Here is a 15,717-nt window from a genome sequence, read left to right as displayed (position 1 = left end):
ACATACACGCACAAGTTTTTCTCATGAATAATGCAGATCCAAGTGTTGTTAAGCAGCCAGGATATATCTTAGTGTTCCTGTTCTCTTCCCACCTTCTCAGGCACGGCTTTGGTTCCTTATGGTCTTCCTTGTATCCGTGAGCTTTTCCGCTTCCTTATCTCCCTCACAAATCCACATGACCGCCACAACTCTGAGGTTATGATCCACATGGGACTCCATTTACTGACAGTGGCTCTTGAGTCAGCCCCTGTAGCCCAGTGCCAGACCCTCTTGGGTCTCATCAAGGATGAGATGTGTCGCCACTTATTCCAGGTAAGACTAGATTGTTCAGGATTGGAGAGGTGACTCAGCAATTGAGAACACTGGCTGCACTTGCAGCGGTTCCAGGTTTGATTCCCAGCACCTACATGACCACTCATCGCTGTCTGTAACTCCAGTTCCAGGGAATCCAACTCTCTCACACAGCATATGTGCAGGCAAAACACCAATACGCATAAAATAAAAATAAGTCATTTTTTTTAAAAAGACTGGTGGAAAAAAAGTAACTAGAGCCCTTGTTTACTTTTTGAGATTGAGAAGCCAGAGACCCTGTGATCATGATCCTAAGAAACTACCTCCCTTTCAGTTGACCAGAAATCACAATAAGAGGCTTCCAATAGCTCTCCAAGGAGTTAAGGAAGGAATGGCTAAATTGAGGCTCTGTCAGAATCCCAGGTGTGGTGGTATGTACCTATAATCCAGCACTTCCAGGGGCAGGAAGATAAGGAATATTATTCAGCCATATAGTGAGTTGGAGACCAGCCTGAGCTATATGGAACCCTATCTCAGAAAAACAAAATCAGGCAGCATGAAAGCTCAGCAGGTAAAAGCATGTACTATCAAACCTGACATGCCGGGTCTGATTCCTGATACCTAGCAGGTGGACAGAGAACCAGTCATCATTGGTTGTACCTTTTCATGTGTGTCCCTGCTCCACCTATTACACACAAATAAATAAATGTAAAAGAACATTTTTTTAAAAGCAAACAGCAAAGAAGAGCAGCAACAAAAGAATTCCCTTACAACGCAGGCCCTCTGTGGCAGCTTCACTAGTCTGCTCTCGTGTATCTTTTTTGGCTCAGTTACACTCAACCTCAGAAACCCCATGACTTCTCACTCTCTGATCCCCAGCTACTCAGTGTAGAACGACTGAACCTGTATGCTGCTTCCCTACGGGTATGCTTCTTACTATTTGAGAGCATGCGGGAGCACCTCAAGTTCCAATTAGAGGTAAGTTTCTTGACTCTGGAAGTAAAACAAAAGTGGGAACTGGAAACTGGATGGAATTGTCAGTGGGGCCTGCTCAATCAATCATGCTGTAGAGATAGATTTTTTAAATTTTTACTTATTCTTCTCTCATACAATATATCCTGATTGCAGCTTCCTCTCCTTCCACCCTTCCTAGTTTCCCCCACATCTCCCCTTTCCCTCAGATCCACCTACCCCGTTTTCCCCCCAAAAAGAACAATTGATATTGGGATATCAACAATGAGACCAGGCACAAACCTTCACATCAAGACTAGGTGAGGAAACCCAGTAGGAGGAAAAGGGTCCAAAGAGCAGAAGAAAGAGTCAGAGACTCTCACTCCCACTGTCAGGAGTCTCCCCAAAACACTAAGCCAACGACCATAACATACATGCAGAGGACCTAGCTCAGACCCAGAGTCTGGAATTGCTGCTTCAGTCTCTGTGAACCCCCATGAGTTCTGCCTAGTTTATTCCATGGACCATGCTCTCCCAATGTCGTCAACCCCTCTGGCTCCCACTATTCCTTCTTTCTCTCTTCCTTGGAGAGCTCCAAGCTCCAAGGGGAGGAACCCAATAAAGACCTTCAACCTGGGCTCTCTCTCCACCTAATGCTTGGCTGTGGGTCTCTACCTCTGCTCCCATCAGCTGCTGGAAGTAGCCTCTCTGATGACAACTGAACTAGGCACTAATCTATGAATATAGCAGAACATCCTTAGGAATCATTTCATTGATTCCCCCCCCCCCCCAGTTCTGTTTGGTTATACCCTAGGCTATCTGGGCTATCTAGCTTCTGGTTCCTGGTGATTTAGGCAGTGTTGTGCATGAGTTCTTTCTTGTGACATGGACCTCAAATTAGACCAGTCATTGGTTGATGGTTCCTACAAGTTCCGCTCCACCATTGCCCCAGCACATCTTGCAGGCAGGACAGATTGTAGGTCAAAGGTTTTGTGGCTGAATTGGTGTCCCAGTTCCAGCACTGGAAACCTTGCCTGGCTAGGGAAGATGGCCAGTTCAGGTTCTGAATCCTCCATTTCTAGGAGTCCTTACTAGGGTCACCCTCGTGGATTCTAGGGAGTTTCCACTGCACTAGGTTTCTACATCATCCCCCAAATGCTTTCCAATTCTAGTTGGCTCTCCTATACTCTTCCAACACACACACCTGATCCCTTCTATTCTTATCCATACCCACCCCTAGTCCATCCACAAAATTTATTCTATTTCCCATTCCCAGGGAGATCCATTTGTTCCCCCCCCCCCAGAGCCCCCCTTGTTATTTAGCCTCTCTGGGTCTGTGGATTGTAGCATGAGTATCATTTACTTAGCAGCTAATATCCACTAATAAATGAGTACATACCATGTTTGTCTTTCTGGGTCTAGATTATCTCACTCAGGATGATTTCATGATATCATATTTTTAACTGCTAAGTAATACTCCATTATGTAAATGTATCACATTTTCTTCATCCATTCTTCAGTGGAGGGCATCTAGGTTGTCTCCAGGTTCTGACTGTTATGAATAAAGCCGCTGTGAACATAGTTGAGCAAGTGTTGTTGTGGTATGATTGAGCATCCTTTAGGTATATGCCCAAGAATGGTATAGCTGAGTCTTGAGGTAGATTGATTCCCTGTTTTCTGAGGAACCACCATACTGATTTCCATAGTGGTTGTACAAGTTTGCGCTCCTACCAGCAATGAAGTAGTGTTCCCCTTGCTCTACATCTTCAATAGGATGGGCTGCCACTTGTATTATTGATTTTAACCATTCTGTCAGGTATAAGATGGATCTCAAAGTCGTTTTGATTTGTACTTCCCTGGTGGCTAAGGATATTGAGCATTTCTTTAAATGTTTCTTTTTTTTTCTTTTTCTTTTTTGGTTTGGTTTTTCGAGACAGGGTTTTTCTGTAGCTTTGGAGCCTGTCCTGGAACTAGCTTTTGTAGACCAGGGTGGCCTCGAACACACAGAGATCTGCCTGCCTCTGCCTCCTGAGTGCTGGGACTAAATGTGTGCGTCACCACCACCCAGCTAAATGTTTCTTAACCATTTGAGATTCCTCTACTGAGAATTCTCTGTTTAGATCCATGTTTTAATTGGATTGTTCATTGACATCTACTTTCTTAAATTCTTTATATATTTTATATATTTTATATATTTTATATATTTTATATATTTTAGATATTAGCCTTCCATTGGATGTGGAGTTGGTAAAAATCTTTTCCTATTCTGTAGACTGCTGTTTTGTCCTATTAACAGTGTCCTTTGCCTTACAGAAGTTTTTAGTTTCATGAGGTTCCATTTATTTATTTTACTTTTTTATTTATCTATTTGGTTTTTTTGAGACAGGGTTTTTCTGTAGTTTTGGAGCCTATTCTAGAACTAGCTCTTGTAGACCAGGCTGGCCTTGAACTCACAGAGATCTGCCTCCTGAGTGCTGTGTTTAAAGGTGTGCACCACCACCACCTGAGGTCCCATTTAATAATCATTGATCTTAGTGAGTGCCTGCTCTATCAGTGTGTTCTGCTCAGGAAGTTGTTTCCTGTGCCAGTGCATTCAAGGCTATTCTCTTTCTCTTCTAGCAGGTTCAGTGTATCTGGTTTTATATTGATATCTTTGATCCACTTGGACTTGAATCTTGTGCAAGGTGATAGATATGAATCTATTTTATTCTTCTCTATGCAGACATTCAGTTAGACCAGAATCATTTGTTAAAGATGCTTTCTTCTTTTCCATTCTGTTTTTCTGGCTTCTTTATCAAAAATCAAGTGTTTCTAGATGTGTGGATTTATGTCTGGGTCTTCAATTCTGTTCCATTGATCAGTATGTCTGTTTTTATGCCAGTACCGTGCGATTTTATTTACTATAGCTCTGTAATACAGCTTGAAATCAGGGATGATGATACCTCTAGAAGCTCTATTATTGTTCAGGATTGTCTTAGCTATTCTGGGTTTTTTGTTTTCCCACATGAAGTTGAGTATTATCCTTTCAAGGTCTGTAAAGAATTTGTTAGAAGTTTGATGGGGATTGTGTTGACGCTGTAGATTGCTTTTGATAAAATGGCCTTATGTTAGTTAATCCTACTGATCATGAGCATGGGAGATTTTTCCATCTTCTTTTGTCTTTTTCAATTTCTTCAAATCTTTGAAGTTTTTGTCAGACAAGTCTTTTACTTGCTTGGTTTTTTTGTTGTTGTTGTTTGTTTGTTTTGTTTTTTTCCTTCCGAGACAGGGTTTCTCCGTAGCTTTTGGTTTCTGTCCTGGAACTAGCTCTTGTAGACCAGGCTGGCCTCGAACAGCCTCTGCCTCCCGAGTGCTGGGATTAAAGGCGTGCGCCACCACTGCCCGGCCTACTTGCTTGGTTAAAGTTACCCCAAGATACTTTACATATTTTGTGGCTGTTATGAAAGATGTTGTTCCCCTGGTTTCTTTCTCGGCCCATTTGTCATTTGTATATAGGAGGGCTACTGATTTTTTTGAGCTAATCTTGTATCCAGCCACTTCGCTGAAGGTGTTTATCAGCTGTAAGAGTTTTCTGGTAGAATTTTTGGGGTTGCTTATGTATACTCTTAATATTATCTTCAAATAATGATACTTTCACATCTTCCTTTTCAATTTGTATCCCTTTGATCTCCTTTGGTTGTCTTATTGCTGTAGCTAGAACTTCAAGTACTGTATTAAATAAATATGGAGAGAGTGGACAGCCTTGTCTTGTTCCTGATTTTAGTGGAATTGCTTTGAGTTTCTCTCCATTTAATTTGATGTTGGCTATAGGTTTGTTGTAAATTGCCTTTATTATGTTTAGATATGTCCCTTGTATCCCTTAAGGGATATTTTCTGGGCCTTTGAGCTGGGGATCCTCTCCTTCTTCTATTCCTATTATTCTTAAATTTGCTCTTTTCATAGTACCCAGATTTTTGGATGTTTTATATCAGGAATTTTTTTAGATTTAACATTTTCTTTGACCAATGTATCTATTTCTTCTATCAATATCTTCAACACCTGGGATTCTTTCTCCAATCTCTTGTGTTCTGTTGCTTCTAGTTCTTGTTCACGTACCTGGATTTTTCATTTCCAGAATTCCCTCAATTGTTGTTTTCTTCATTGCTTCTATTTCCATTTTCATGTTTTGAATAGTTTTGTTTGCTTCAAGTGTTTGTTTTGTTTTGTTTTTGCCTTCTTTAAGGGATTTATCCATATTCTCCAATTTTTTTTTGTCTGTCTTTTCTTTTCCTCAATTTCTTTAAGGGATTTATTCATTTCCTCTTTAAGGACATTATTTCCATAATGTTGGTTTTAAGGTGTTTTTCTTGTGCTTCAACTGTGTTGGAATATTCAGAATGTACTGTGGTAGATAGCTGGATTCTCGTGGAGACAAATTGCCTTGGCTGTTGTTAACTGTGTTTTTACACTGGCATCTGGGTTTGGGGTGATTACAGATCTAGGTGCTGATTTCTCAGTTTGTCTTTGTTGCCTTTGTTTCCTCTCTGGTCTTCTGGCCAGAGTGGCCTGTGGTTGAACAGCAGGCCACCATCTGAGTTAGGGATGGACGTCTGGCAGCCAGTGTGGCCTCTGGTCAAGCAGATGGTCTCTGCCCAAGTTGGGGTTTGAGACACAGCAATGAGGATTAGAAATGGGGTAGGGTAGCACTAAGAAAGTGGGGGAGATCTGCTGGCAGACATCCTACCTGGACTTCTGGTGGCCTGTGTGGCCTCTGGTTGAGCAGGGTATCTCCACCTAAGTTGGGGGCTGGGGCACAGTAACAGCAAGGTAGAGGGGGCAGGGGATGGGGGGGACCAAGAGAGTTGGAGGTCCACTGACGGGGGACCTACCTGGACTTCTGACCGCTGGCATGACCTCTGGTCAAGCAGGGTGTCTTGGCCCAAGTTTGGGGCTGCGATATAGCAGTGCGGGGGGGGGGGGGGGGGGGGGGGGGGGGGGGGGGGGGGGGGGGGGGGGGGGGGGGGGGGGGGGGGGGGGGGGGGGGGGGGGGTTGTTCGGGATAGTGTGTTGGAGGCACCAAGAGAGTGAGGGGGAGCTCTGAGGGTAGGAGGCCTGTCTCTAGAGAGAGATTTTGATTTTTATGAGCTTCTTGTAGAGGATATGTTGGCCCCCATACTTTGTGTCATTAGCTAGCCAATGTAGTAGAATAATTAAGAGGAACCCAGAAAAAAACCCGATTAATTATAATATAGGAAAACATACCACTGGGCATGGTGGCTCATACCAATAATCCAAGTACTTAGGAGGCTGAGACAAGATTGCTGCGAGCTGATAAGCCAGAACAAAACTGGCTTTTAAAGAGTATGAGAATCCAAATATGAGACTGGCAGGTAATCTCACCATGAATGGGACAGCTTTTTTGCCTAACAGTTCTTCTAAGTCAAGCCAGTATTACTGCTAAATTGCCAGAATAAGATTAGGGTAGGGCTCATATAGACAGCACACAAAAAAGGGCAAAAGACAGGGAATAGGAATAAGAGCCTTATCAACCATCATGGAGACAAGGAAGGGATATATTATTGGGGATAGAGGACCTTTTGGTGTCTCTTGAGGCGTGCCTCCTAAGTAGGCTTTTACCACCTGTTTAATTTTGTTCCTTTCCAATTTTCTCTCCTATCCTTGCCCCACCCAAATGCTTGTCACTGGGTTGTTGACAGATGTACATCAAAAAACTCATGGAGATCATCACTGTTGAAAACCCCAAGATGCCTTATGAGATGAAGGAGATGGCGCTGGAGGCCGTTGTGCAGCTCTGGCGCATCCCCAGCTTCGTCACTGAGCTCTACATCAACTACGACTGTGACTACTACTGCTCCAACCTCTTTGAAGATCTCACCAAGCTGCTCTCCAAGGTGCTGAGCACTGTTACTGGCCTCTAGACCTACCAAGAAGTTTCCCAGATGGTAGTGATGCTGGTACAGAGAGGGGGCACTTCAGAGATGGGGAACAGGAAGGAGGAAGGAATTTTGTAAGGGCAATGGAGAAGTCCTAAGTTTTTGGATTTTTGGAAAAATAATCAGGTGAAGAATATTCTAACTTCAAGTCTCATGGGATCTGTTTATTTTCCAGAATGCCTTTCCTGTGTCTGGTCAGCTTTATACAACACACCTACTGTCCCTTGATGCCCTGTTGACAGTTATTGACAGCACTGAGGCTCACTGTCAGGCCAAAGTCCTCAACACCCTCACCCAGCAAGAGAAAAAGGAGACAGCCAGACCCGACAACGAGGCAGTGGATGGCACCAAAGAAACTAACAATAGTTAGAAACATCTCTTATTGTTCTTTTTCTTTTTCCTTTCTTTATTCCCCTCTCCTCCCTTGCCCTTCTTACTTTGTCTTGAATTTGCCAATTGTGGCTGGTGCCCAGTATAAGAACATATAGCTCTTTTTGGCTTAGGACTCAACCTCTTCTTCAATACTGCTTGGCTTCCTAGTCATAAGTCTTCACGTCTCTTCCTTTACCAGCTGAGAAAGGAGCCATTGATGGGAAAGCCACAGGCATGGCCTCAGATGCCCTAGGCCTTCATCGTCCAAGTGGAGGATGGCTGTCAGCAGAACATGGGAAACCAGGATGCAATGATGTGGAGGAAGCCGGTGACTCTGGGGGTGGGTACTCAGTGTCCATGACTCTAAACCCCTTCAACTAGAGGGCTTAGAGAGAAGGAGAAGTGGGAGGTATGGGGAACCTGAGTGGCCTAACGTCATACCTGAAAGAGCCCTAGCCGGGCGGTGGTGGCGCATGCCTTTAATCCCAGCACTCGGGAGGCAGAGGCAGGCGGATCTCTGTGAGTTCGAGACCAGCCTGGTTTACAGAGCTAATTCCAGGACAGGCTCCAAAACCACAGAGAAACCCTGTCTCGAAAAACCAAAAATAAAATAAAAAAAGAAAGAGCCCTAGCAGTTCACCTTGTTTTAAACCCCAGAGAAAGGAAAGAAAACAGAGTCCCAGGAGGTAAAATTTCTAGCAGGTTGGAGACTGTGGAGAAGGAAATTTCTGAGTCTGCTCTGTTTTTTTCTGGGGTGAGTATCAGTAACCTTGTGAAAGATCTTATAGTTTTCCTCCTCCTTCCGTTCCTAGCTGACAAAAAGTTGTCCAGGAAGCCGCCTCGATTTTCCTGTCTTCTTCCAGATCCACGGGAACTAATTGAAATTAAAAACAAAAAAAAGGTATGTACATACAAAAATACATTCCCATGTGTTCACGTGTGCACACCTTATGTGGGGTCCTCTGTAGAATTGGGTTCTGTCCCAGAGGACAAGGATGGGGATGCTCTTAGTACATCAGTATATGGCTTCCAAGGCTAGTCTGTAGTTTTTCTGGAATTGCAGCAACTGCTCCCGCTCTTTTTCTTACACCCAAGCTGTGCTGCTGTTGTTGGCCTCTGAGCAAAGCTCCTTCAGCCAACAGCGAGATACTCCTAGTGGTGCTGACAGAAGCTTTGGAGGCTACTGTCATGTCAGTCAGCAAAGGTTATTATTCATCTCTAGGTCTAGCACGGTGATTGGTAGTAAAAGGGAATTGATACTTATTCTGATGCTTTAGTAAAGTACAAATAGCTGTTTGTTTATGGCTTTCTTCATTTGAAAAGATAAGAAAATTCTAATCATTTATTGCCCTGTTTTTTTTTGGGGGGGGGGGGTGAATTTTTTTTTTTTTTTTTGGTTTTTCAAGACTGTTTCTCTGTAGCTTTGGGCCTGTCCTGGAACTAGCTCTTGTAGACCAGACTGGCTTGAACTCACTCTGCCTCCTGAGTACTGTGCTAAAGGCATGCATTGCCACCGCATAGCCTTTTTTTTTTTCTTTTCTTCCCCAGCAGCAGGTATCAGTTGTAAATAGCTTCTTGACTAGGGGTGGAAGTTTTCTTAACATAAAACTTCTAGTTAGTCCTTTCCTCCTCTTCTAAATGTATTTGGTTGCCAGTCTGTGACTAAACATACAGGGTGAAGAGAGATCATTCAATCTGTCTTAACCTTCAAACCCAGGACCTTAGAAACAAGGCAGCCCAAGAAGGAAGGGGACTCTCACCCCAGCTAGACCATGATGCTGGCTGTCCATAGATGCCAGAGATGGCTATAGAACTGAGGAGAAGGCCACACTAGTTTGCCTCCTCTCCATCTTCCTGAGCTCTCATTAGAGGAGGGGAGGTGGCTCTGGTCATCTGGACCACTCAGAAGGGGTAGGAAGGAACTCTCCAGACAGTTCCAGTGAGATGGGAAGATGGGGGAAAGCCAAGGCCGATACAACCCAGTGTCAGAATTAATTAGAACCATGTCTGAAGAGCTCTGTTCGGTAAACAGCTGTAGGCTACAGTAGAGTCTAGCCTGCCTGTCTGACTGACAGGCACAGCAACTTCTGATGCCTCTAGTCTTTGTCTTCTAGTTGCTGATTACTGGCACAGAGCAGTTTAATCAAAAACCAAAGAAGGGGATCCAGTTTCTACAGGAAAAAGGCCTCCTCACTATCCCAATGGATAACACAGAGGTGGCCCAGTGGCTCCGAGAGAACCCTCGACTAGACAAGAAAATGATTGGAGAGTTCGTGAGTGACCGCAAAAACATTGACCTGTTGGAGAGTTTTGTGAGGTGAGGAAGAAATAAACTGTGTGGGGATTGAGATATCTATCGCTCAGTAATGGTGTGGTCCTTTAGCATGCCCGAGGTTCACAGAAAAGAAAGAGATATAGGCAAGTGCAGGGGAAAGAAGAAAGGAAGGAGGAGCTGTCTGAAGGGATAGGGCATTCTTCCCTCAAAGAAAGTCCCTGCCAGTTCCTGCTGATGACCAGATTACGTAATACTCTTCCCTTTTCCTATGACGCATATCTGTTGAACCTGAAAGGGATGCAGGCTTTAGCAACCCTCCCCTATGTTCCAATGGAAGCACTGCAAAGTGGCATAGAGCAGGGTTCTGAGAGGTGAGCTCTCTAGAGTTTTGCTAATGTGAGTGCTAAGGTTAAGAATTTTGTTAGGAATGACCAGGCTGTACCACTCCTTTGCCAGAGCTATCAGCCTCCTCTGTTTCACTAAGAGAAGGTTATGAAGACAAACAGCTTGACATGTGCAGCTTCCATGCCTCCAGTCTCTTCACTCTGTTTTCTCTCTGTAGCACCTTCAGCTTTCAGGGTCTGCGTCTTGATGAAGCTCTCCGACTCTACCTGGAAGCCTTCCGTTTGCCCGGGGAAGCACCAGTTATTCACAGGTTGCTGGAAGCATTCACAGAGCATTGGAGGGTAGGTCTAGTGTCAGAAATTCAGTCAAGGAGCCTGATCAGTTTTAGGGTTTCTTTGTTCCCTCAGCTAAAAACCTCAGCTCCTAAGAAAGTTCAGAGTCCACCAGTGGGCTTTCCATGGAGAAACTTGAGTTAAGGAGTTGGCAAGAACTTGGCCAGAAAAGGACATTTGTCTTTGATTTTTCAGAACTGTAATGGCTCCCCATTTGTCTTTGGTTTTTCAGAACTGTAATGGCTCCCCATTTGCCAATAGCGACGCCTGCTTTGCCCTGGCCTATGCTGTCATCATGCTGAACACTGACCAGCACAACCACAATGCTCGCAAACAGAACGCACCGATGACCTTGGAGGTAAGCTCGGACTCCACCCAAGAGAGATGATCCCGTACAGCTTTAAAAGTAACAAGAAAGATAAGGGAAATTTCCAGTTTATATGGGAGCCAGAATTCTGTCAAGGGACTCAGGGAGGGCTGACCAATTCAGATGAGGGACTGGGAAGGAGAATGGGTTCTTTCACTTAATTGTTTCCAAAGTCCTATTTATCACAGACTTAAGGAGTTCCTTGGGTGGTACACAGCATTAACACAAGGGAAAACATAATGGCCTATCTCTAGGATTTTCGAAAAAACCTAAAAGGTGTGAATGGAGGCAAGGACTTTGAGCAAGACATCCTGGAGGACATGTACCATGCCATCAAGTGAGTATCTCTGGAGAGTAGTGTAGCATCTGCTACAGAGAAATACATTGCTTCTTTTTCCTGTTGTCAGAGTCACATCAGACTGCAGTGACTCTCATGCCCTGGATTTAGCTTTGAGACTTACCTAGGCAGCCTCCTCTGTGACAGCTCATTTCTTGTTTAAAGAAGCCTGAACCCAAAAATGGACCTCCAAGATTCCTTAGGGTCCATACAAATTGACTCTTGTGTGTGTGTGTGTGTGTGTGTGTGTGTGTGTGTGTGTGTGTATTTACAGACATGTTTAGTACCAGGGACTGAACTAAGAATGTGTTTCTTTGCAGAGCTACTTCTCCAGTCCAAACTATTCCTCTTAAGTGAGGTAATGTTTTGAAACAGAGCCTCATATAGCTCCAGATTGCCTCAGACTTGCTATGTAGCTGAGTCTGACCTTTGAACTCCTGATCTTGTATCGGTCTACCAAGTGCTAGAATTATAGATATGTGCCATCATATCTATATTGTTAGTTCTTTATAATAAATTAGAAAAGGCAAATGTTTATGCCCCTACCCAGAAAGAATGTGAACTCTGAAGGCTTAGAGATGGGATTGTGAGATTATGAGTGCATTCACTCTCTCCCTCGCCCAGAGGTGGCTGCAGACAGATCACTTAGCTGCGGCTGTGATAGCCTCATAGAATGGAGACACTTGTAAAGGTGAAACCCCTTTTCTTAGTTTGGAAGCAGCACGTTCCTAGGAGTGCATCTAGTTCTCTTCCCCTCTAACAGGAATGAGGAGATCGTGATGCCTGAGGAACAGACAGGCCTGGTCCGTGAGAACTACGTGTGGAATGTGCTGCTTCATCGAGGTGCTACCCCTGAGGGCATATTCCTTCGTGTCCCTCCTGGCAGCTATGACCTTGACCTCTTCACTATGACCTGGGGCCCCACTATTGCTGCTCTCTCTTACGTCTTTGATAAAAGCCTGGAGGAGACCATCATCCAAAAAGCCATCTCAGGCTTCAGGTAGCCCAACCTTGGCCTTGGTCTTCCTGTTTTTCCATCTCACTAAGTTTACATAGGCTTGCCCCCATGCCTCTTTGACTCAGAATGGGATGTCTCCTGATTTTCTAGAGGGAGGATGGAGCCTGGGAAATCTCAATCTTAAACAGACTGGAGTTTAAAGATTTCTTTCTGTGACCCATTGGGGAAGAACCAATAGGAAGCTGCTTAGGAACTTGAGAGGGCTGAGTGGCCTTCCAGTGACTGTTTCTGTCATGGGGGTGACATTACAGGAAGTGTGCCATGATCTCCGCCCACTATGGCCTCAGCGATGTGTTTGACAATCTCATCATCTCTCTGTGCAAGTTCACAGCTCTCAGTAGTGAGGTGAGTTGGAGCAGGAACTATGATTAGAGCCCCAAAGGAGAATAAGCCTCAGCCATGGACGCTGCATCTACCATATGTACCCACTTGAACAAGCTTAGGCCATTTCTGACTAGCAAGTTCTGGAATGAGAATAGTGCCATCTCATGTAATGGGATTTGGGAGGAGATACCATAGGAAGACCTTGGTCAGGTTGACCTTTCCCACTAATATTATAGGGAGCTTGAAGCGTATCTAGCAGATAGATTGTCAGGGAACCATAGGCAGAGAGACCTGAAAGAGCCTCCTTTCCAGACATGAACCAACCTAAGCCTCTTGACATCGCCTTTCCAGTCTATTGAGAACCTGCCCAGTGTGTTTGGAAGCAACCCTAAAGCTCACATTGCAGCCAAGACAGTATTCCATTTGGCCCATCGCCATGGTGACATCCTTCGGGAGGGCTGGAAGAATATCATGGAGGCTATGCTGCAGCTCTTCCGAGCCCAACTTTTACCCAAGGCTATGGTGGAGGTAATCCTTCCTTCTCCCCTTCCTCCTTCCCCCCTTCCCCACACCGTCTTCCTTTCTTCCTTCCTTCCTTTCTTCTCTGTTTCTTTTGCATCATGTATCTTGATCCTATTCATTTCCCCATCCCTTCGCATCTGCCCTCTGCCCCTGCACTGCCCCCAAATAAAACAAAATGTAAGAGAAAAAGGGGGAAATAATGGAAGCTTCAGTGTGACACAGTGAGTCACACTATAAACCCCTTTGTCCATATATGTTTACTTACAAGTGTTCATTGCAAAGAGTCATTGGTCTGGTTTAAGTACTCTGGTTTCTACTATACTATCAATGCTGGGCCCTCACTGAGACTCTTCCTAGATATCCTGTTATTGCCCTGTTTAGTGAAGCTCCTGCAGCTTTGGGTCTGCAGATCAGGCCCCTTCATATGCTCTAGCAGATCAAAGATGGAGTGGATGTTGGGTCGGCCAAAATCATAACCCTGAGTCTAGGCCTAGGCAGTTGTAGGGTTGGTCCATCAGATAAGAAATGGAGACAACTCCATGGAGGTAAATCTTTTTTTTTAATATTTATTTATTTATTATATATACAATATTCTGTCTGTGTGTGTGTCTCCAGGCCAGAAGAGGGCACCAGACCTCATTACAGATAGTTGTGAGCCACCATGTGGTTGCTGGGAATTGAACTCAGAACCTTTGGAAGAGCAGGCAATGCTCTTAACCACTGAGCCATCTCTCCAGCCCCCGGTAAATCTTGATAGAATGTTCAGCATTAACGAGGCAAAGACCTAGCCTTCTGTGCTATGTATAGAATAGCACTAAAGATGCTTGCCAAAGCTCACTAGAGCATCTCAAATGTAATACTACAGATCTTGGAGAGAAGCTGTAAAGAAAGGCTGGCAGAAGCCATTGTCAATCACCTCTTTTTTTTTAAGTTTTATTTATTTTTTACGTATACAGTGCTTTCATGTGTAACTGCATGACAGAAGATGGTACCAGATATCATTATAGGTGGTTGTGAACCACCATGTGGTTGCCAGGAATTGAACTCAGGAGCTCTGGAAGAGCAGCCAGTGCTCTTAACTTCTGAGCCATCTCTCGAGCCATCAGTCACATCTTTTAGGGCACATAATAGTGTATGAACTGTCTACAGAAAGAAATCCAGAGAACTTCGCCTGGGCCAGTGAGCAAAAGGAATGTAAATAATATACAGAAAGAAATTATTTTTTTGAGACAAGCTTTTGTTAAGATGGCTAGGTTAGTCTTGAACTTGCTATGTAGCTTCTGCCTCAGTGCTGACATTACAGTCAGTGTCCCACTAAGCCCAGATCTTTTCTTTCTTTCTTTTTTTTTCTTTTCAAGATAAGGTTTTTCTGTAGCTTTGGAGCCTGTCCTGGAATTTGCTCTTGTAGACCAGGCTGGCCTTGAACTCACTAAAACTCAGGCAGAAATCTACCTGCCTCTGCCTCCCAAGTGCTGGGGTTAAAGGTGTGTACCACCACCACCCGGCAAGATAATTCCTTTTAATTATTTTTTAGATTTATGTGTATATGCATTTTGCCTGGATGTGTGTATATGCACCACATGCATACCTAATACCAATGGAGGTCAGAAGAAGGCATCAGATTCCCGGAACTGGAGTTATCGATGATTGTAACCCACCATGTCGGTGCTAGGAACTAAACCAGGTCCTCTGCAATAGCAACAAATGCTCTTAACCCCATAGAAATAAATTACTCTTGATCTATTTTCCAGGTAGAAGATTTTGTGGATCCCAATGGCAAGATCTCTCTACAGCGGGAGGAGATGCCATCAAACCGGTAAGGGCAGACCCATTGGTTGAGGCTTTAGGAGAGGGAGGCAGTCAGAGCATCATTGCTCACTAGGACATGTATCCTTCTCCTACAGAGGAGAGTCATCAGTACTTAGCTTTGTGAGCTGGCTGACATTGAGTGGCCCTGAGCAGTCTAGTGTACGGGGCCCATCTACAGAGAGCCAGGAAGCCAAGAGACTGGCCTTGGACTGTATCAAGGTAACTGCCTATCTGTGTCTCATGAGAAATCCTAGACTCCTTCCTTCTAGAAAGAGGGGACCCTGTGAACTGAAGAGTATAATCATGTAAGGCTTGTAACAAGGACAATTCTTCCTGCTTTCCCTGGCTTTTGGAAATTCTCGTCCCTATAGCCTTTATTATAAATTCCCTTTCTTATATTCCCTCTAGCAATGTGACCCAGAAAAAATGATCACAGAAAGCAAGTTCCTCCAGCTGGAATCACTGCAGGAGCTTATGAAGGTACAAAATGAGGAGGTCTGAGAGGCAATGGGGTAGTAGTATGTGCCTCAATTTCTGTTGGGACAGAGTCAGTGGCTGGCTTCTCTTCCATTCCTACTTTCCCTGTTGTTGCCCTCTAGGCTCTGGTCTCAGTGACCCCAGATGAAGAGACATACGATGAAGAAGATGCTGCTTTTTGTCTGGAGATGCTGCTGAGGATTGTGTTGGAGAACAGGTGGGAGAGAGCAATCTTTAAGCAGACCTATCCTGAGCTTGTGCTGAAGCCTAAAGCCATCTTGCTGAGTGGCTTCTGGGAGCAAGAAACACATGAAGCTCTAGGCACAAGAGGAGAGCTTGTGCTTGACTGCGTAGGGCACAATTC

At 44.4% G+C, this 15,717-nt stretch overlaps 1 protein-coding gene across 4 annotated transcripts in view; it reads left to right on the top strand.

The window, feature by feature from the left end:
* The window catches only part of Gbf1 (golgi brefeldin A resistant guanine nucleotide exchange factor 1), a 139,920-nt gene that overhangs the window by 111,196 nt on the left and 13,007 nt on the right, over positions 1-15,717 (top strand). For all 4 annotated transcript variants that reach the window (XM_050148055.1, XM_050148047.1, XM_050148070.1 and 1 more), the window contains exons 12-28: positions 101-312; positions 1,171-1,269; positions 6,939-7,133; positions 7,351-7,540; positions 7,747-7,887; positions 8,360-8,448; positions 9,662-9,864; positions 10,385-10,508; positions 10,732-10,857; positions 11,121-11,203; positions 11,967-12,203; positions 12,473-12,566; positions 12,897-13,073; positions 14,819-14,883; positions 14,972-15,095; positions 15,285-15,356; positions 15,476-15,570. In XM_050148055.1, coding sequence (XP_050004012.1) covers positions 101-312; positions 1,171-1,269; positions 6,939-7,133; positions 7,351-7,540; positions 7,747-7,887; positions 8,360-8,448; positions 9,662-9,864; positions 10,385-10,508; positions 10,732-10,857; positions 11,121-11,203; positions 11,967-12,203; positions 12,473-12,566; positions 12,897-13,073; positions 14,819-14,883; positions 14,972-15,095; positions 15,285-15,356; positions 15,476-15,570 — 2,326 coding nt within the window. The remainder of the gene's footprint in view (positions 1-100; positions 313-1,170; positions 1,270-6,938; positions 7,134-7,350; positions 7,541-7,746; positions 7,888-8,359; positions 8,449-9,661; positions 9,865-10,384; positions 10,509-10,731; positions 10,858-11,120; positions 11,204-11,966; positions 12,204-12,472; positions 12,567-12,896; positions 13,074-14,818; positions 14,884-14,971; positions 15,096-15,284; positions 15,357-15,475; positions 15,571-15,717) is intronic.

The sequence above is a fragment of the Alexandromys fortis genome, unplaced genomic scaffold (assembly GCF_014885135.2).
Source record: "Alexandromys fortis isolate MF-2015 unplaced genomic scaffold, M_Fortis_MF-2015_v1.1 scaffold_16, whole genome shotgun sequence".
NCBI classification, from domain to species: Eukaryota; Metazoa; Chordata; class Mammalia; order Rodentia; family Cricetidae; genus Alexandromys; species Alexandromys fortis.
This window is presented reverse-complemented; position numbering and strand designations above follow the sequence as displayed.